Source organism: Antrostomus carolinensis, unplaced genomic scaffold (genome assembly GCF_000700745.2).
Source record: "Antrostomus carolinensis isolate BGI_N321 unplaced genomic scaffold, ASM70074v2 scaffold2069, whole genome shotgun sequence".
NCBI lineage: Eukaryota > Metazoa > Chordata > Aves > Caprimulgiformes > Caprimulgidae > Antrostomus > Antrostomus carolinensis.
Window position 1 is genome coordinate 10,244 of NW_010336227.1, and position 22,909 is coordinate 33,152.

The 22,909-nt window shown below is 39.2% G+C and overlaps 1 protein-coding gene across 1 annotated transcript in view; it reads left to right on the forward strand.

The window, feature by feature from the left end:
• The first annotated feature begins 1,032 nt into the window (after nucleotides 1-1,032).
• Nucleotides 1,033-22,909, forward strand: part of LOC104519003 (cAMP-dependent protein kinase type II-beta regulatory subunit) — a 34,087-nt gene continuing 12,210 nt past the window's right edge. The window contains exons 1-3 of the mRNA XM_029086677.1: nucleotides 1,033-1,184; nucleotides 15,224-15,278; nucleotides 16,428-16,511. Of these exons, the coding sequence (XP_028942510.1) occupies nucleotides 1,033-1,184; nucleotides 15,224-15,278; nucleotides 16,428-16,511 (291 nt within the window). The remainder of the gene's footprint in view (nucleotides 1,185-15,223; nucleotides 15,279-16,427; nucleotides 16,512-22,909) is intronic.

The following is a 22,909-nucleotide window of genomic DNA, read 5'->3' on the forward strand; positions in this document are numbered from 1 at the left end:
GTTCACTTGATCAATTGTTGACTTTGGAACAGTAAATTCTAGTTTATACTAGCCATGTATCAATGGTTTACCTTCTGGTCAGCTGCTCAGCATCAGTGTCTCCTGTAACAAATTTGAATGTACTGAATCTTTGTGATACTTCACAGTAGATTTTACTTCCAGTTCTGCCTTCTGTAATAAATCTACACAGCAAGCAGGTCACTATACTTGAGATTCTGCGACACCTTCCTTGTGACAGGACCAGGCCAAAATCTGCAAGGGAAGGTCTCCAATTTTTCCACCCATCTTCAAGAACAGTGACATGAGATCTGTCCTTTTTGCAGTGATGACAGAGAAGCCTTGAGCTTGCCTGTGGCACTTCCTAAAGCAGTTCTGTAGTTGCTCTATTCGATAACCATTCAGATACCCTTTGCCAGCTAATTAATGGCATCAGGAGGACAACTTGGAACTACAGATAGTGTGAATATAATTGTGGACTCAAAGTAAAAAAGATAATTTAACAATGACTGAGTTCTTCCGGATCTTAGGATAATTCAAGTTGGGAGGGACCTTAGGAAGTCTCTAGTCCAGCCTCCAGCTCAAAGCAGGCCAGTTCTTAGACCAGACCATGTTGCCAAGGGTTGGTTCTTGAAAACCTCCAAGGACTGAGAGAGACTGCAAAACCTCGCTGGGCAACCAGCTCCACCACCTGCTTGGCCTCGTAATGAAAAGTTTTCCTTAAATCCAGTCTGAGATTGTCTTGTTCCAACTCATGCCTTTGTCTGTCATCTTCCCACCATGCACCAGTGTGCAGAGCCTCAGTGACCTCCCCATGGGTACTGCCAGGCTGCTGTCAGGTGCCCAAAGCTGTCTCTTCTCCAGGTTGAACAAACCCAGCTTCCTCGGCCTCTGCTCACAGGCCAAATGCTCAGCCATCGTGGTGGCCCTCCACTGAGCTCGTTCCAATTTATCAATGTCTTTCTGTACTGGAGGTCCCCAAAGTGGACCCAGTATTCTAGATGTGGTCTAATGAGTGTGGAGCAGAGGGGGACGATGACTTCTCCTGTTCATGCAGCCCAGGAGGAGCTTGGTTCTTGTTGGTCAGCAGCTGCCCACCAAGACCCCCAGAGCCGTTCTAAGGGGAGTGGCTCCCTGAGCATGGGGTGCATAGCCTATGCTGTTGCAGGGCTGAGGATGAGGACAAGGTATGTTTGGGTACGCATGCCTCTTCTGAGGGTAGTCTAAGATTAAAAATGTTCACCAGACCTGAATGATCTATACACTGGCTTATGTGTACTGTGCATCTTTGAGAGCTTCAGCTAGTTGTAAGTGACTTTACCTTCGCTTTACAGGTCGGCACATTGAAAGGCCCCCGAGGGTGTAAAAAACCATGTTGATTTGTAAGTGCTTACACTCAATGTAGTACCTTAAAATTAATTTGTCTCCATATTCCAAGCCTAGCACTGTTTATTTTTAACACTTGTAGCTTTTATTTTGTATTGCTTTTCATTGTTTTCTATTGTTTTAGAATTAGAATAGTTTTATTTAATATATCATCAGTGGATACCTCAGTAAGCAAAAAGTCTGGTTCATTCAACTAGAATATTTTTGTTATCTCCCAGCTGTGCTGCTATCTTGGTAACTTTTACACTGCATGATTATTTAATCATTAAACGTGAAATTTCTAGAAGTGTCAAGGGAACTGTATACAAATTAAATCATGAAGTTCTTCAGTACTGCTGTTTAAACACGGGGCATCTATAAAGGAATACAATTTCCTTGGGTTCCTTCAGCCAAAACAGTAATTTGTAACAGAATGTTCTTTTAGAGATAAAACTTAGAGGAAATAACCAAGGCCACAGAGAAAGCTGAAGCTAAATGCAGCTCTGTCTTACCCCAAGAGTTCATTTATTCTCTTTTGATATTTAACATAGTTGTTGCTGAAGAGTATCTGTAGGTACTTCCTTTCCCCAGAGAAAAAGACTGAACTGTAAGCCTGAATTCTAGCACCCTGCAAGCGAGCTGTTAACTTTTTGTTTAACCTGTGCTGTAATTCTAGAGGCTTTTCTGAAAAGTGGTCACGTGGGATACACGATTTCCTAGGGTCTTGGTTTCAGTAAATGTAAGCTGTCTGGCTCAGGTTAAGATCTTTATTTTTTTCCCCTCCAAATTTTAGAGAATTGTAGTTTACAGAGGGGATGTGTGTTGTTATCTCTCCTTTCATGAAGTAAAAATAGAAATAAAAATCTTTCCTGCCTTCCATTCAGTAAGAATAAGTTCATGAGTATGCTATTTCCCTGGAAGGTTGGATCTGTTTTGGGTGTATAGCTAACCAAGAGGAAACTGAAGCATTAGAAGCATGAATTTTACGTTTAATTTTCAAAATGGCAAGTCCACTTTTATTCAGAGGTTTTCTGATGTGGATTCAGTTGCTGAGAAAGTTGCTGCATTTTCACTCATGAACTTTGTCTTGTTGTCCGAGAGTTTCATTTTCTGCTGAAACAGTGTAAGGTCGTGGTTGTGCAAGGGAACGCAAGAGCCATTCCCAGTGGAGATCTTGCTTATTAAGACAAGAGATTATGAGTTGAGGTTTGTGTAAAACAAGGAACTCTGCAGAAAATGGAGAATGCTGGAACAGGGACTAGAATATAGCAGCAAAGTATTTGTGGAGGTGTGTTCGGCTTTTTCCAACATAATGTGGTGTAATTATGAGAGATTTGTTGCAGAAGTCTGGACGCCATTCACGCATGGATCACTTTGGTCCTTTCTTCATTAAGTGGAAAGAGCACAATCTTGGTCAGCTGCAAGTGGATGAGTGTGCTTTTATCATCACAGCCATTTGGGTATGAAGTTGAATGGGAAGTCCAAACCGTCTTGACAATATGAGGCTGTTTGAGGTCATGTGGCTGGGTGTTCATCAATGATCTTCTCCTGAATACATGATGTTAGTTTTTCCTAGGTTCATCTTTAGCCAGCTTCTCTTCAAGTGCAATGTGGTTTTAAGTAGGTACTGAGAAAACAGAGTTAAGTAGTGGTGACCAGCATAAAACAGTAATACAAACTGGGTTGTCTTACATGTGTTGACACCTCATCCAGTCTTTCTGCATCTTCTTTTAATAGTATAAAACAAGAGGGAGTGAGACAGCACTGTGGAAATCTGAAAGATCCATAGATAGAAGAAGAAATAAAACTGGTTTTACAGTATGCAGGAAAAAGGTAGTTTCGCATCAGTTTGTTCACCCATTTAGCCTCTTGAATACAGTAATATTTAGTTCACAATGGTGCTAAGTGTGTATGTGTGGGAGGGGAGGAGGGTGTTTAGAAAGCTGGGAATAAAGATGCTTTCTTTTCAGTCATCAGAGTACACTGTCTGCATTTACCTTTGGCTGAGGACTTTGTGAGAAATACTGGTTGCAAGTAGTAACAGCTCATTAGCTGAATGAGCTGTTTCCTTTAGAAAAAAAGATTAACTATTTCTGTGAGACCTTAATGACTTCTTTCTTGTTCTGAGTGGTAAGTAGTCACACAGTTATGGACAACTTCATAGAATCATAGAATGGTTTGGGTTGGAAGGGACCTTTAAAGGTCATCCAGTCCAATCCCCCTGCAGTGAGCAGGGACATCTTCAACTAGATCAGGTTGCTCAGAGCTCAGTCCTGCCTGACCTTGAATGTTTCCAGGGATGGAGCTTCTACCATCTCTCTGGGAAATCTATTCCACCCTCATTGTAAAAAATTTCTTCCTTATATCTAGTCTAAATCTACCCTTTTTCAGTTTAAAACTATTTCCCCTTGTCCTCCCACTACAGGCCCTGCTAAAATGTTTGTCCCCATCTTTCTTACAGGCCCCCTTTAAGTATTGAAAGGCCACAATAAGGTCTCCCTGGAGCCTTCTCTTCTCCAGGGTGAACAACCCCAACTCTCTCAGCCTGTCTTCATAGGAGGGGGGTTCCATCCCTCTGATTGTTTTTATGGCCTCCTCTGGACACACTGCAACAGCTCCATGTCTTTCCATGCTGAGGACCCCAGAACTGGACACAGTACTCCAGGTGGGGTCTCACCAGAGCAGAGCAGAGGGGCAGAATCACCTCCCTTGACCTGCTGGACCCACTTCTTTTGATGTAACCCACTGCCACCTCAAGTCCAGCTTTTCATCCACAAGTACCCCCAAGTCCTTCTCCACAGGGCTGCTCTAAAATGCCTTCATCCCCCAGCTTGTATTGATACTAGGGATTGCCCTCACCCAGATGCAGGACCTTGCGTTTAGCTTTGTTGAACCTCCTGAGGTTCACATGGGCCTACTCTCAAGCTTGTCCAGGTCTCTCTGGCTGGCATTCCATCCCTCAGGCATGTCAACCACACCACTCAGCTTGGTGTCATCAGCAAACTTGCTGAGGGTGCACTTGATCCCACTGTCTCTGTCATTGATTAAGATGCTAAATAGTATTGGTCCCAGTATGGACCCCGAGGGACACCACTCATCACTGGTCTCTATCTGGACATTGAGCCATTGACCACTACCCTCTGGACGTGAACATCCAAGCAATTCCTCATCCACTGAACATTCCACCCATCACATCCATATCTCTCCAATTTACAGAGAAGGATGTTGTGGGGGACCATGTTAAAGGCCTTCTATTATTAGGGAATATGTGTGTGTTAATCTATGTTCTCAGGGTGATTACAGACCCAGTTATTGGAAGGGTAATATTTGTAGTTGATCTTTTGGCTTGTTACAGTTTTTTGCACCATTACAGATGGAGGTGAGCATGTGGTGATTGCTATGTTGGGTGCTTGCTTTCTTACCTTAGTATGTAGTACCAGTATTATTTCATAGCAACAGTTTATATTTTGACTATGAAGAAGTAAAACACCATATATTATTTCATAGTTATGATTTGTCTTCTAAACTTGCTTTGGCTATCTAAAGAGAATCCTGTCAGCAAAAAGTCTGAAATGGATTTTCTGGAACTGTTGAGAAACCAGATGTTCAAAATCAACCTTTTCAAAATTTGGCAGAAATATTTTCCATAATGTTTTTTGTCTGCCTGTCTTCCTGTTTTATCTGGAACCTGTTTAGTAAATTTGGTTTATCATATTTCTTATATGTAGGATTATGTGAGTATGACTTACCCATTTGACCAACATACCTAAAATCAGCATGCTAAAATTCCAGGAGACAAACTCCTTTAGCTTATTACTGCATTTCATTTTGCCTAACAGCGTAGAACCACGTGGAGGAATGAAGAGCATTACAGAGTATTTTCTAATGTAGGACATAGGGCACTTCTGGAAAGCAGGGAAAGATGAGTTCAAGCTTTAATTTATTACCAATCAAATCAGAGAAGGATAATGAGAAATTAAAACATATCTTAAAACACCCCCCCCCCCGCCCCTCCCTTCTTCCTGGGCTCAACTTCACTCCCAGTTTCTCTACCTTCTGTCCCCAGATGGCACAGGCAGACGGGGAATAGGGGTTGGGGTCAGTTTGTCACATGTTGTCTCTGCTGCTCCTTCCTCCTCAAGGGGAGGACTCCTCACACTCTTCCCCTGCTCCAGTGAGAGGTCCCTCCCATGGGAGACAGTCCTCCATTAACTTCTCTGATGTGAATCCTTCCTACTGACTACAGTTCTTCATGACCTGCTCCAGTGTGGGTCCTTTCCACGGGCTGTAGTCCTTCAGGATCAGACTGCTCCAGCACAGGTCCCCTGCGGAGTCACAAGTCCTGCCAGCAAACCTGCTCCAGCGTGGGCTCCTCTCCCCATGGGTCCACAGGTCCTGCCAGGAGCCTGCTATGTTATCTGAGAGGCGCTACCACCGTTGCTGATGGGCTCGGCCTTGGCCAGCAGCGGGTCTATCTTAGAGCCGGCTGGTGTTGGCTCTGTTGGACATGGGGGAAGCTTCTGGGAGATTCTCACAGAATCCACCCCTGTACCTGCCCCACCCCCAAACCGTGTCATGCAAACCCAATACACTTACTTTTATGATTTTAATATTTTCCTTTTTTTGCAAATAATTACCAGTTCTTTCTACCCACCCTGTCCTATCTCTGCTTCTTACATCTCACCTTCAATGTCTTCTCATAACTCCAAAATTTGAGTACTTCCTTTTCTGACTTTTCTCTCTACTTGTATTTTTCTTCCATTTTCTATTTTTCTTTTGTTCTGTTGTATTAATAGGTTCATGTTTTACTCTGCTAGGCTTGTACATTCAGTGGTTTCTCTCTGCATACGTCTTTTGTATTTGACCCATCATTAAAAGTAATTATTTTTAATAATTAAGCCCCAAAGACAAATATTTAACAACCAAACCTAATGCCTCCTTTTCAGATATTTTGCAAGATTGAGGGCAAGACAAGAGTGGACAAACCAAACGAGAGATTAAAAGAGATTAATGGGTAATAAATTCATTTGAATATCTATTTCTGTTTCCTCTTTGAGTTATTCAATAGATACAATTTTGCCATCAAGTTTGAAAAATTTGGCTTTTCAAGTTTTTCAAGAAGTGGCTAAGTGTGCTATTGACCACTTAATCTTAACATATATTAGAACTCATCTAAATAGTTTTTTGTTGAAGTTTACATAGTTTAGTAAAGATCAACAGGAACTATTTTATCATTTTTGGCTCTATTATATGAAACCTGACATCATGTACAGTATAAATTACAAACGCTTTCAGGCTGAGCAGGTAATTCATTTTGGGTAAAAGTAGGCTGCTGTTGTGGTTTCCTGCATCGTATAATATAGTTTCCTTAAACTGTCCTACTACATTACTAGTTTAAAAATACAAATATATACATTTCAGGATGTTGGCTCTGGAGATGAACAGCAGTAGCTTCAATTTTTAAAGTGTTTGTAGCAAATCAGGTTTTAAATCTGTTTAGTATTTGAAATGTATTTAGAATCCTGAAAAATATTTTTATGTAATATAATACTAAATCTGATTGCATAAAGCAGATACAAAATAGGCAAAAAGATTAGGTTGCTTTGTTGATAATATGTTTTCTTAATAGTTGCAATTTATATTTGCTCACTTTCTATGTAAGGGATGAGTTTTCTAGTGGGAAAACAATGGACACTGTCTGTGTGTACAGATGCTGACTTTTCAATAAAAAAAATCTGTAGTTGATGGCTATGAAGTACAGTTACGTGAGGAAGAGCTGGGTGCAGTTCTGGTTTTATTCTGTAATATTAGCAAATATAAAGTTGAAATATATGCAAAGAGCTCTGTGTCTGCTCAGACTTAGTCAAATATTTATGCATATTTCAGATATGTCCCAAATAACACACTGTAGCATTGTGAACTGCTTGGACTCATATGAGAATGGGAAGAGAAGGTTATACAAGTCAACAGCAGAGTACAGGACGCTGCTATATGTTATGCTACTCCATATGCTATATTGGGAAAGCTTATAGAGGAAGTAGCATAGTACATGGTATATACTGGCAAACTCTTCTAGTAGAAGTGCATCTTACCTTTGTAATTATTTTATTGTTTAATAACTACCTGCAGTATTCTGGACACCATAATGTGTGTCTGTGCTGATTTTCAGTAGCCAGACAGATGAAGTCAAGCACTTCCTGAGAAGCCAAGCAAAACTGACTCCTGCCATCAGCCAGAAGCCTGGTTGGTTTTTTTATCTCCATCTTTACAAATTACACAGTTATGGAAAGAACTGAAATAGGACTAGAAAGAGGACCAAGTACTATGAAAGTCCTTAGGGAAATTCTGTTAAAGCCCCTTTCTGGTTCCCTATTTAAAAATAGGGAAGTCTTTTCAGCTACTTGTGAAGTTTGCTATTTCTGTGGAGGAGCCTATTCAATGATTCAAACCCCTATGATTTCAGGGAAGAGCATCTTTGACCCAGCGATGAGCCTGCTAGCTGTGATGCAGAGTGCTTTGGCCTCTGGAGTACAGGAAGTTACTGTGGTCTAACGCGTCTCAGTGTTCACTGTTATATACCAAATAAAACGTGTGAATAACTCAACTGGGATAAAGTTATCCAAGAATGTCTTCTGTGGGCCATCATGTTTCTTCAAATGAGCTTTCATAGTGTTCGGTACAATCTTGATGGCATCCCTGCTTCGGTGTGAGGATTGGAGAAATATGAATAAACCTCATGTGGACTTTTGAACAGAGAATCTTTGAGAGGTTCTGTGACTCACTATTGGCATGGACCTTATTCAAGATGCTACATGTTATATTAGGCACTTCATGTTATTTATAAATGCTGGAGGAAATATCTTGCAGTTTGACTCATTAGAAATAACATTGGTAGCAGATGGACAAGAGAAAATACTGTAGAAAAGTTGATTGTGTGAATCTTTGGTTTCCTGCAAGCTTGTAGTACAGGCTGAGCAAGGTCTTCCAACTCTGGCAAACGGTTTTGCCATTGAGCTGCATAGCTGAGCACAAACACGGTTTTTGGTATGTGTTGATGACTATCAGGCAGTCTTTGGAGAATTTCAGTATATACACTAAAAGCAAAAGTAGGTAACTGTCCTTCATGAGCAGCTGATCTTGAAACAGACTGTCTTGACAGTGGTCCCAAGAGTCCGATTCAGTTAGTCCTTGACTGATGAACTGAAGGCCACCTTCCTGATTAAAAGGAAACAAGTTGCCTGAATATTATGCAGCTTTGGATTTTTAGGCTGGTGTCCTGAGCACTTAGTGATTTGTGTTAAGTAGTGGACCACTCAAAAGTTGTTACCCCATAAATCTGGTAGATTGGAGAGGAATTTTTTCAATTTTTGGTTTGTTGCTTGTGAGGAAATCTCAAGAATATTCATGTCTCTCTGATTACTAGACCTTTCTTCTGAGCATACATACTTTTATTGCAGTTTGGATAACATTTGTAGTGTAAATGCTTTATGTCTAAAATAACAAGGAATTGCAAGGTATCAGGCATTCTGTGTATTAATCTACCTAATTATGTCTAGATAAAGTTTCAGTTTGGTGACCCTATAAGGTGTAGGTGTTTCACAGATGCCTTCTTTTTGACAGTATTATGGGAAATGATAGCCTCAGTGATCATGCTTTGTTCAAAATTAGCTTATATTTAAAGTAAACCTAACTCCTTGAAATATTTCAGAGTTTTGCACAAATGGTGGATCTCAGCAGCAGAGCCAGTTGGTGTTGCCTTATTATATCATGGGGAATTGGAAAAAATTTATCTCATTTATTGTGTGCTCAGATAGAGGAGAAAGTGGATATCCTTTCTCTGAATTGTTCTTCAGTCCTTGTGTTTACTTACAGCTCTTCAATCTCATCTTCCATGTGGTCCAGCCAAAACCAGGTCTGGAAATAATATGAGATTTGATAGTTGCAAGCATCAGACCATGACCAGTTATTTCTTACTGCTACCATCACACAGGGTTCCTTTTGTTTAAATATAAGCTACTTATGAAATTGGAGTTTTGGGGTGCAGAGCTGTCTTGCTAAGTGCTCCTGCAGTGGTAGGAACTGGTGAAATGTTAAAAAACGGGTTTCCGTGTCAGAAACTTTGGAGGTCCTGTAGTATTTGTAGTCCAATTTGGAACTACCACCTGCCATGCAAGCAGTGTCTGTGCACCATGTTTCTAATCTATGTTTAGTAGATGAAGAGATGTACGTCCTGACAAAATGGAAAAAAATGTCACGCTGCCATTAAGTCACCTTAGCAATTTCGTACCAGAGAAGTGACATTCCTGAATGAGGGAATGGGCGGAGCTGTCGTAGTTAGGGATGTTTGTAGGGATGTATGGCATGCTGACGTAGCTACAGTGACTAGAAATGGTCTGTTTTCATGCTCCAGCTTGATAGTCGTGCTGGCAAAACTGTAGTCTTGATTTGCCCTGAATGGGATGAAGAAATATTTCCACAGCTGCTCTTCTCTTGTAAAATTCTTTGTAATAGGCTTTATGACTCAGGGGTTCTGTGCTTTGGAAGGGGCACATGCATATTGATTGTTTCTCCTTCTATGTTTTGAGTATAATACATTATTTTATTATTATATATGGATTTTCATTCACTTCATTATTGATAGCTTCTGATTTCCTGATACATTAAGAGAATAGAGAGAGCACAACTAACATCTTTGTGATCTTGCATTCGATAACTGTATGTTAGTTTTCATTTTAGAATTAATTCATATCTGAAGTGACCATTTTTCTGGTTTTGAATATAAAATGTATTTACTGGCTGAAAACCAGAAAATTTACTTTACCTGGAGTGATGAGTTAGAAATTATAAAAGCTTACCTCTTCTTGCTGACAGAGCAATCCACGTAGGGCTGTGTGCAGTTTTCAGTGCATGTGTATTCTAATAATGCACTGCAGTTTGACAATTCAGATTTTTCTTGCAAATACTTTATGTTGATGTGTTTGGGCTTGTTGGTATTTGTGTCCATCTTGGGCAATTTTATGTGAAATGTAACTCTCAGCTGGAAAAACTGAATAAAAATAGTTTCACTTAGTTGAACTTAGCAACTAAGGTAGAAATATGTACAGTGTTTGTATTGCTATTTTTTAATGCCATAATTACGCGCGGGATGAAATAGGTGCCTAAGAACAGTATTAGGACTGCTTTTTGAGCAATGATGTCAGTATAGCATTCAGTAGTGACACACAGCAAAATGTGGCTGGGCATTTGAGCATGATAAAGTCACCATGTACTGTGTACCGTTGGGAATGTGGAATGAGCTGGAGAGGCAGAAAAGTGAAATACTGAACGCTGTGAGTGTTGCAGCCACCAGCAACCAGTAGAGTGGTTCAGAATAATTAATGCCTGTGGTGCCAGTCAAGCCTTAGACAAAAGAGATGGGGACCACAGACCATCTCTCTGAAATATATGAATTAATGTGCTATTGTGTGAGCATCATCAGATGATGAATTTTGTTGTTTTCCAATAAATAAGGACTAAATGGAGAAGTGGGGGAACCAGTCTTGCAGGTAGTTGTAACATACAAGACTCATCTCAAGGGATAGGATTTATCACAGCCTATTAGACATATTTTTAATTAATCTCATCTTAATCTGGACATGCAATACAGGTCAGATGAATCACTTCATAAATGTGCCACTTTCTCTCCACTGACTGTAACTGGAATCCAGATGACTTCTGCAGATGTGGATGTCTACATAAGAGGCATCTGACTTAGTTTTAGGTGCTTTATGTCATTGGGATCCTCATGTGCCAAACCCCAATGTTCATGTCATGAAATTCAGTGGACCATAGCAATGTCAGAGACCATATTTTATGAAGTAAAATGTATCAAGTGGTATGCCCTTAGAAATTAATATGTTACTAGACTATAAAGTCTGTAGGACAGGCTACTGAAGTAAGTAGTGAAAGAAAGAAAACTCCATAGTTAAAACTGCAGAGCCACAGCATTGATATAATCTTTAAGTTGCAACCCAAATGAAAGATGCATCCTTGGTTTTGGCAGTAAGATAAGCCAAGGCAAAATAAGTACAGAATTGTGACCAGAAGAGTAAATTTCTCATCACAGATGATAAAAATAAATAATTTTGAAATTTGGGCAGATAGGCACTAGCCAGGAGAAATTGCAGTTCTTAAATCAATGTTGTCCATAATCAGTGCTAAAGAAGAAATATTTAATGAAGGCACCTGCTGATGATAGTTAATGAGACTGACTGAAATGAGCTTCTAGCAGAGAAGAGTGAAGTTAGAGCAGAGATACTAGATGACACAGAAGACCTCAGGAACACGCTCTCTTTCTGTACTGATCCTGCTTCAGGCTATGTGCAAGGGACTGATAAGATGATTCAGGATGGGCATGGATGAGGCTAAATTTGGTTTCTTTTATGTGGTCTGGAAGACTATTAAATGTTCAGCCAGGCTCTTTAAGACCTGCCAATTCTGGGGTAACAACATCAAAGCTATTAAATTAAATTCCCGTTTCGTGTAATTTTTTTCATGTAGAGGTTTTATTGGAGGTAAGGACAGGATGTAACTGTCCCTCAGGCTGAGACAGACTATTCATACACCCAGCAGCATGCTGTACTGTAATACAGATTTGTTGACTCCCATGGAACATACATGCACTAGAGCACAGAGGCTGATACCAGGTGAAACAAAATAGTCATTTACATTATGATGGGTTATGGTGCTTACTTCCATGTTACTATTGTTCCTATTTAAATAAAATCCCCTCAGGTTTATTTCAGACAAGACTGAAGTAACTATAATACCATAAAACAGTTGGTAGGAACATTTTGTTTATGTAGAGGTAAAATATTGTAGTTGTTCAACAGATTGCAGACTTCCTTTTGTGGGCGTTTGTAATTATTTGGGACCAAATCCAGTTCCTAGTAAACTTGGTAGGAATCTTTCTGTCAGTTCCAAAGGGACTTGTATAAAATTTCTTTATAAAACTTTGCCTCTTCAAAAACTTAAAGTTGTCATTTTGGTGTTTTCTGGGTGCCTGATACGACGAGGACCAAGACTTTGTTTGGGACTCTGCATAATATGTGAAATGATACCTTTTGTGATTAAATTGTCTTCATTGGATGGGGTAATGAGGATGTCAATAGGTCTACCTGGTTACTACTTTAGAAGTTGTTTGTATAATGCTATAGGAAATATGGCAAATAAACAAGAGGACCTGAAACCTTAATCCATCAGTGACAGTGTGACTGAACTAACATAGCAAAGATGTGGTGGGAGGACAGGGAGGAGGAAGAGGCTGTTGCTGTTGTATATCGGGTTCAGACACTTGTGCTGTGACCGAGCTGCAGGGGGACTTGGATGTGCCAATGGTCCATGAGTCATACTAAAAGGGGAGAAGCTCATGGGCTCTATCATTGCACAGACCACCAAACAGATCAGGTAGGTGAGGATTTTTATTAGCAGAGTAGAGAAGATAGTGATGATTGGGGATTAACTAATCAGTCATCTGTTGAAAACCAATGAAGGAGAATACTAACTGCCCAACGTGTTTTACAGTGCACTTATGACCAAATTTCGATAATGGGAAAAGCAATCAAAGGGGAAGTTATTCTATTTGATACCAGCTCTGGGAGAGAAACTGCTCAAGGACAGGGAGAGAAAAGGCAGCTTGAGTGAGAATTACCCTGGGATGACAGACCTCATGGATTTCAGGAAGGGAAAGAGGTTGAGTAAAAGAATCAGAACAAAAGGTTTCAAGGAGATACAGGAGGACTGTAGGCATAATCTCATTGGAAAGGACTCTGGAGAAAAGAAGTTAAAGGGATTGGGTGCTCCTCAAAGAAAAAAATATAAAAAGTGCAGACTGTGACAGCACAGGAGAAGGACAAAAAGCATAGTAAAATAAATCTCTCTAAAATATAAGCACTTTATTTATATCAAGCACAAGAAGGAACCATGTAGAAAACTGAAACTAGTTTGGATTATTCAGAATGAGTGCAAAAGAATAGCACAAGATGTAGACCAAAAAAAAAAATAAAAATTAAGCCAAGGCCAAAATATATGAACAAGACAAGACTGTGTACAAGAAGGAACTTGAGAAGTAACAGAAATTGTCCTGAAAGTGTATTTCTGGTAAGAACGTGTTCCAGGAAAGTGTTGCTCTACTGCTTAACAGAAGCGCATCAGTTTTTGCTAGTGGCATTCACAGCATATGGAAAACTCAGCCTAGAATAAAGGAAGGACAAATCAGAGCGTACTTAATGTGTTAGGTGTTCCCAGGTTAGCTGTGCCTGAGACACGCTATACTTGGAAACTGGAAGAACTGGGTAAATAATTTTCAGCCCTGTTAGCAATTACCATTGAGAGTCTGAAGAAGAGAAATGAGAGATTGTGAAAATACAGCAAAATAGAAAAACTGATCCTTAAAAGGATGGAGGAGCTACACAGGGAAGAGGCCTGTCACAACTTTACAAACCATTTTTGTTCCTAGAGAAATTGTAGCCAAATACTAAAATATTTTGTATGTACCTGAAGGAAAGCAACGAACAGCAATCAGCATGGGTTTTTTGGAAGTATCTAATACCCTGTAATGAGAGATTAAAACTTGTGGATAAAATAAAAGGAGCAGATGTCCTACATTTCCACTTTTTAAGAAACTTCTGAATGCTGTCTCACAAGACTCCCTTATAACCAAGCGAGGGAACATCAGGCAGTGTAAGTTAATGTAAGTTGTATGGGACATAGCTGCAAAACTGGTCAGTTAAGGTAACTTCCAAGCAGCTACTGCTGTTTCACTCCCATTTGTTTATTCCAAAAGAGTTTATTTTTAACACTATTCTGTTTTTTCAGTAATAATCTGTATAAGGTATTAGAGAGTATGCTTATTAAATTTAAAGTTGTCACAAAGTTGAGAATGGGTTGGAAGGATGCTGGAGAACAGGATTAAAATTGAAAATTATCTTGATACATTGGAGAAGTGGCTTGGGGAATAAGGTAATATTTAATAGGTGTAAGTGCATGGTACTACACTTGGGCAGAATAGCTGTGTACAGGACACAGGACAGCTGGTTAAGCAGTGGGCTTTGAAAATGGGATGTAAGTCATGGATATTACATGAGCAAACATAATCAATTGTTGTGAAAAAGGTATGTATGGTTGAAAAAGTCTGCAAAATGTGTGGAGTAATTAATCTTTTGTACTCAGTACTCTGCTCAGATCAAATACTGGGTCCAGTTTTGAGAATCACACTTCAGTAAAGATAGGGCTAATTGGTGGGAATGCAGAGAACAGCAATGAGGATAGTTAGAGAGCTGAAAAACATTACTTGTAAGGGAAAAAAAAAAAAAAGAACCAGAATTATTTACCCTAAAGAGTAAAAGATAGGTAGGAGAGAAACATTGTATGTAAAACAAACAAACCCCCTCAAAATCCCCAAAACCAAAAAACCCAAACCACCTTGAACTTACACAGATGAAGGGAATGATCCGATCTCTGCATCCAGTATGGATAGCTTAAATTCTAACAAGAATTAGTTTAGACATCAGAAAAAAACCCCAAAAACCTGATAGGAAGGTAAGATCACTTAGAACAGCTTAGGTGGGAAATTTGTAAGTATATTAGACATCTTTTAAAACACAGAAAACAGGTCCAAAAACAATGTGTAGCTTTTTTTCAGGGGCAGTTTGGACATGACCTGCTATGGAGCCTATCAGCAGTATCTTCTGTGATTCTCTATTGAGTGTTCTACATTACTGCATATTATTACTGCACCGCACAATGCATTTTCTGTTCTGTAAATCTTGTGAAACATTACTGTACTTTGAATTAAGATTGTACCTTTTTTTTTTTAAATTTCAGTGTGTGCAGAAGCTTACAATCCTGATGAGGAAGAGGACGACACAGAATCTAGGGTATTATTTAATGCTTTGAGTCAAATACTTATTCTTTCAGTTCTCAGGCATTAAATTTAGGAAGAAAATAGCACTGATGTGAGTTATGTAACCAGCATTACCATTCCTTTCCAAAAGCATCCTTATTATAATATACTTTAATAATCTGTGGGGTTTTCATGTCAAAGGAACATTTAAAAGTTAATAGTCACCCTTGTAGGTCCTGATGTATTATTCTAAATTACCACGTCTCTGATGCATTGTCTGTTAAGGAAACGTTTTTGTGCAATTATATTTGTCCAGAGAGTGCCTGCTCCTAAAAGTACTTATTTAGTGTCCTTATAATCTTGCAGTAGTTTCCTCAATATTCTCGTATTTTTCATAAGGCAGAAAAAAGGTAAATTATAAAATTGTTAAAAATTTCAGATGTGCAATGCAATAGTTAGTGAACTATATTTCTTTTACTTATGTCACCCTTTTAAAGGCATTACTTAGCTTTTAGTATGAAATAGCATAAGTATGACTTTAAGACAAGTTTAAATGTTTGTATTCTACCTAATTTCTGGCTTGTAAAACTGTCAAAAAGGTTATCCTATAGTATCACAGCTTTGAAACCTAGCGTATCTTTTTAAGCATATGAGTTGAATTAACACCTCAATTGATACTCACATTAACCGGACATTGGTAATTTAGTAAATCTTTGGCTCACTTCAGTAGTGTCAGGCCTGTTGTTTACTCTGTGAAACTTCTGATATAAATTTAACACAGATTCTATTTCCAAAATATTCTTTGGGAAGTAGTCAGGGCAAATGGCTAAATGTAACAGAGGTTCTCTTTATAAAACGTAAGTGCTCCAAATAGGATTAGGGAGTAGTAGAGTAATGTTTATGCAGCAATAGTTGAGATATCTGGAATGGCTTGCAGAAGTGAACTGGATTTTACAAATGCAAAGATTTTGTTAGCTTAAATACAGCAGTGCTTCATTTGCTAATGCTCTGGTGATATAATGTTATCATTGAGTGTTTATTCAGATCCTGAAGGTTTTGACATGAAGGTGTTATGAAGCATGGCCAAAATATTGTGTAAAATGCTTAGCTGAATTAGCTCAGTCCTTCAGCTGGTGCTGCTATATGATAACCACTTTAAAGGTTTTTCTATTATATCCCTCAGATTATTCACCCTAAAACAGATGATCAAAGAAACAGACTGCAGGAGGCATGCAAGGACATTCTTCTTTTTAAGAACCTAGATCCGGTAAGATATTCTTTGCAATGAACAACATTTAGCAGTGCTGCTAAGAATTCTCTTGAACTTTTGAGCAGAAGTTTACAGATTTGACTTTGTAAGCACTTATGTATGCTTTCTTGACCATTTCATAAACTCCAGAAATGCCATTTTTGTAACTGATGCATCATATATAGAGGGCCTTTTGCTCACCACCATGAATGATAGTTTTGAAGTACATTAATATGAATGTATATATTAACATGATTGTAAAGTATTTTCTTATTTTAAATTTTCTTGCTGTACATTGATATATATATAAACTCATCAGTTAACCGGAATGTTTAAGTTCTTTCTACTAGTTACTTTTTATCATCCAAAAGTGTGTTGAATGCTCCATCAAAACCTAAAATTACCCCCAAAGCCTACAGTTTAGCTATAGATGTAATTGAACAAGCAAGTTGTGAAATAGAGGGAAAAAAAAAGAGAAAGGCAAAGGCAATATATTTATTATTTCACTTAATACAGATACCATAAAAATGCTACAGATAATTTTCTTCTGTGCAGATAATTTCCTTCTATTGCCTATAAAAACAATTATGGGCTTCTAAGAAAGCTTAAATGGAGTGAATGAGTGATCTGGATCAGACAAAGGTGACAATTTTACAAAAAAGCAAAGGGTTGTTTAAGGGAAAAGGTGAATGTATCTATCAAAACATGCACACTGAGGTTGGGATGACTCACAACACACCAAATGCTTTCTCAGGAGAATTGATTCAATGCTGTCGGGGAGGGAGCATGAGGGAAAGGGAAATAATTATGTGGAGTTTTAAGCATGAGAACAAAAAGTTTCAAATTGGATTCAAGAGGGAGCTAATGGAAAGACCAGCCTGCAGCTCTGTTTGGAAGTCAGGTGCTGTTACAGAGAATGTAGGTTAATTTGTGCTGCAAGTTTCCAGCTCCTGCTTTTGTCTGCACAAAGGCTGAGCCCTGACCCTGGGTGCCTGTTCCCAGAGAGGCCCTGAGGAGCAGTGAGCCACAGACCCCCAGCTTTGCAGCTATAGAAGGGCATCAGAAGTCTCCATGTAGGTGCTAATATGTGTGCATTCTTGGGACAGTAGGGATCCTGACACAGAAGATTTCCTAACTCCCTCCCTCATGCTGTCTGTTTAATGGGTGGTTAATTAGCTGTTCCACTATACTGGTTCAAGCTAAAGTCACACAAATATTTGCCCCTTCTGCTCCTGAATTATTTTTTCTTCATAACTGCGGGGACACAAAGTGGTTTGTGGGCATCTGCTCTGGATGTGAAATTGCTTTATTGTATATTTTCCTTATTGTTGCTTTGTCCTGGCTTTCACTTGGCTGTACCATCATTTCATTAGCCTGCCAGTGGCATTTTGGCAGACCCCTCTTGAGTCTCTGAGCGTTTCTCTCTTAAGAGCCCTGTGACCCAATGGATTATCATCTATTCCTAGGATCTGCTGTGATGTTAATTTTGAGCTACTGCTTTCTTGATTCTGGCTTTACACAGTTTCTTTGTAGTATTTACTTATACTATCAATTCTCTGCATGAGATCCTCTTTGCCTTCCAGTGAGAACTAGATCTTCTGTCCAAATAGTCTTCAGCCACTTGGTCTGCAGGACAGGGATCTATTGGCTTTGGATCAGCTATATTGTAATGTTGTGTAGACATAGAGCATTAAACTCTTCCAGCATGGGCATTTCATATAATTCTTCCAAGGAATACTGAAGGATTATTTCCCCTGTTTGTGGAGATCTTCTCAGGACTGTGCTGCTGTCTCAACACCACATCCCCTTCATGTTTTGAACTCCTTTTCTTTTCTTTTTGCTTCTGAATCAGTTACTTCTAATTGCTAATAGTTCCTACAGTCTCTTCCAGGTGTTTAGCAGAAGACTTCTTAGCCGAGTCCTCCCCTTGCGGAGTTCTGCAATCCAAAGCCTTGATATCCACTCGTGGGATCTACCAAGATTTGTGTACCCCCTTTCCCCTTTGCTCAGATTGTCCAGTGGATTAAGAACGCTTCCTTCTGCTTTAAGTCCTTCACAGACAGTGTTCTGGAAAGTTGAATAAGATAATTTTTGTAAAGGAGTCTTTCATTATAATAACTTTTCTCATAAAAGGCATTGGAAAGCTACTGAGCTGTGAAGATAGCCAGGGTATTAAAATGTAGCATTCTTCAGTCTGGCTTGCTCCTTCCGTGGAGCCAAGATCTGTAATCCTCTGGGGACTTCTCCCACTCCTCCTTCTTGTTCTGCTGCTAGGCAGTGACTCAAGAACTCTGCCACTGTAGTTGCAGTAATTTAAATGTTCCTATCCCAGCTCTCTTCCTCACCTCTGCTTCTCCACCCCACAGCACAAGCGCATGTGGTGCCAGCTGCTGCAGTTTGCTCTCTGGTGTATTAGCAAAAAAACTCTTTCATCTTGGAGAGAGATGATATCTTCAGCTTCTAAAGCTAAAGCCTCTGGAACAAAAGTCAAGCTGTGTATCTATAGTGTCTCCTACTCCCACTGTTTGTTTTTTCTTGCACTGAACTTCAGCTATAGTTCTGTGCATGAAAAAACATTGTTTCAGAGGTCATTGAGTTAGAGGGGAAGAGACAATGTAAAGTGCTTAAGGGCTTTTCCCTGATGGCCTTTTAGCAAGGAGTCAAACACCATTCCTAGATAGGGCACCCCTCCGAAATACAATATAACAACATGTCCTAAGGCATGATCAGAATTGGGTTCAGTACATGATGCTAAATTGAGTCCACATTTTCTTGAAACTTCACCCTGCTCTAACACACTGTGTTTTAACTTGAATGGAAGGGTAAGAGAAGGGTATCATTAAAGCAGGAGAAGTTGCAGTAGTTATGAGGTGACTTACAGTACTCCTCAGCATTTTAATTAAAGAGTCCATCTGAACAGACCAGATCAGGAAAGAATCAAGAGAAATTCCAGGAGTAGAACTGTGTGGATAAGTGAATGAAAAGTGAGAAAGATGTTCATTTTCCTCTCCCCACACTATTAATCTAACCTTTGTGAGATTAACCCATTCCTCTTCTGAAGCACCTCTTCCTGTTCTTCCCAGAAATCCTCTTCCTATTAGACCATGGTATTTTCTATTGTTCTTCTTGATTGTCTGCTACACCATTGCCAGAAATCCTAGTATTACCTTTGTTCTCCTAGTATTGCCATGGTATGCCAGTGTAGTAGTTTAGCTTGGCTGGCAGCCAAACACCACATAGCTGCACACCCCCTCCTTTCCCCCAGGAAATAGGAGAGAGAATCAGAAGGGTAAAGGTAAGGAGACTTGTAGGTTGACCTAAGAACAGTTTAATAAATGGAGTAAGATAAAATAGTAATGATAATAATAATGATAATGATAGTAATATATATATAAAAATGAGTGATGCACAGTACAATAGCTCACCCTCTGCTGATAGCGATCCTAGAGGGGCAAAAAGGAATCCTGAACTTGAAACCACAGAAGAGTGAGCCTTGAGCGATTCCCAAGAGAATCCCCGCTCTTTCTGGTCAGCCCTTGTTAATATGCTGAACATGACATAATATGATATGGAATATCTCATTGGCAGATCCAAATGCCAATTCTGGGTTTTGCTAATTACTACACTTTCCCTCTCCCAGCCCTTTGCACTTGCAAACTACCCAAACACAGAGTCTTTGTACCTTATCAACATTCTTCTCATAACAAATCCCATACTGAAACCAAAACAAAGTGCTTTCTAGCTATTAAGAAGAAAATTAACTCTGTCCTAGCAAAACTAGGACAGCCAGGCTGCTTGCTTTACATGCATGCAGAAAGCATGTTACCACATCTTCTCCTTCATGCTCCAGATGCTGGAAGTTACTGTCAATGGAATCAGAAGCTCATCCTCAGTAATGGCCTTGCCAGCAAGGAGAAAACAAGATGATGACCAGATACCTTAGGCCATTACTGAGGATGAGCCTCAAGTTGCTGTTACTGGAACTTGTCTCTGTTCAGCCTAACTACTGTTCTATCTCTGGGAGGAACAGCACCAGCTACTAGTCTGGTGGTCAACGCAGCCTTCTACACTTCCTTTTTACAATGCAATTCAGATATGTTATTCTTTTGGCTTTATCTCTTAAAATGAAACTTTGCAGGGGCTGATTAACAACCGAATATTTGGTTTGGCTGTATGGCCCATAGGCCAGCAGTTTAAAAATGTGATGAACCTATTATCAGAGTGGCTCAAGGGACTGGTACCATCAAAGCTGTGCCCGCACCATTGCACTTAAAATCTGAATCCTTTCTTTAGTAAGAATTCACAAGCAGTGTTAGATCATATATTCTCTTTCAGGGAAATTTTATTTTGGAGAGCTTCTTTGCCCTGCTAATGCCTGTAGAGACTATTTCAAATAGGTCTTGACCCTTTTCTAAAAGGTAATAAACTATACATATTCTTTACAGATATGCAAGAGCAATTTCTGGGCATATTGCCACTCATGAACCTGGGGAAAAATTGTGAGAGCACAAATATTGATTAATCAATTAGAATTTATTAACTTGAAGGAAGATGAAAAAAAGCATAATGCAGCTGTGTTTTATGAATAGTGGACTCTTACATTTAAGGCCAGAGTATTCCTTGAGAAGTGCTACCAACAGAAGAGGCTCGTGATGCTTTTATGTTCTTGATAGTTTGGATGAATTAACAGGAATACATATATGTAAGAGAGAGCCCAGAATGCTTGAACATGTTAATACTCTGCCCTCCTTGATGGCACAAAACTCTTTGCAAACTAATGAATTCCCAAACAAATAGTACAGCACTTAATCCTTTTTTTTTTTTCCTAAGGCAAAATTAATGCTACATCAGATCTAGCAAACAGAGGTTCTCTCTGCCTTGCATATAATCAGTTATTGAAGATGTTCTGCAAAAGAACTGCCCAATGTGAGGTGCCTTCAGCTTAAGAATTTTGGAAATGATTTGCAACTCCAAATTATTTCTGCTGTTTTTCAGCAAGCTGATAAAAAGTCATCTAATTTGTGCAGAGGAGCTAGTTACAAAATATAAAAAGTGTTACTGGGCCTGATTGATGGGCATGTGCATGATGTATGAGAGACAGAATACTAACTTAACATATAACTAGGTGGAGGAAGGTTAAGGTAAATTCTCAAGGAGAATATTAATACTCAGAAATATTGATTATACATTGAAATATAAATTAGGTTCTTTAATAGTGAAGAAATAAATGGCTTTTGATTAGTTTACAAGTGGCTATTATACAAGGGAGCTAAACATTTTGAACTGGATCAATAGTGTTGCTAACATTTATATCAGAGTTCCAGGGGAGTATATGTACATGAATTTGTTTTGGAAAACAAATGCAGAGAGCCTGAGACATGAATTCTGTAATTTACTCTTCCTCCCCAAGGTCCTAACTTGTTGATTAAGAACTTCTTTTCTTCCCATGGTTTCCCTGCCTATGTTTTGCTGGCTTTTTCCATCTCAGTTTTTGGTTTGTGCTTTTGTTTTGGGTTGTCCCCCCCATCCTTCCTATTCTGGTATTCCATCTGCTTCATTATCCTCTTAATACCATGCTGAGCATTAATTTGTTGATATCTCACATTGCTCAAAGTGAGGATAGGTTGGCCAATGGGATGCTGTTTTAACTTGGGCTCATTTTAGTAAAATGGTTGTAGGAGTAAAGAATAAACTGGTTTGTGAACTCAGTTTGGGGTAATGGAAGAACCGTGGATTCAGTTTGGTCATATGATAGTCTTATGGTTGTGTCTCAGAATGTTGCAATTTTTACAAGTCATATGAGATAGGCAAGTCTTGTTACTACTATTGTACTGAAGTGCAAGGCAATCTGATGCCTGCTTAAGTTCTGCAGAATGTCTTGGATGTAAAAGGGAAATTAACTCAGATTTCCTGTCTAGCAGAGAGCACTCCAGAAGCACACTCATGCTTCTTTGGGGAAAATTCCCAAAGCATATATAATCCTAACATATCATCCAGTACTTTTGGGACTCAGTGCAGTGGGTTCAGTAGTTGTTGGAGCCTTACAACTCCTGTCAAATGCCAGATTAAGATTGTCTTGGTTTGCTGTCAGAAGCCACAGAATTTTAATTGTACAAATGTAACTGTGCCTTCTGTATCCCGAACACCTTTTCTTAAATAATAGGGAAGGATATTTTTCAGAAGTTACTTTTTATATTTGTCATTGTCATGACTTTTGGTGATGATTGTGTCCTACTTTCCATTTTATCTACAGTGCCTTCATTGATTCAGAATGGGTAGCACTTTGTCAGACAACAAACATTTGTATCAGCAATTCAAACATTGATGCTTCTCAGAAGCCCCGGTGCTTAGGAATTATTGAGTTTAGTATGGAGAGCTTTGTTCTTTTTCCTTTACAAAATGGCTCACAGTAAATC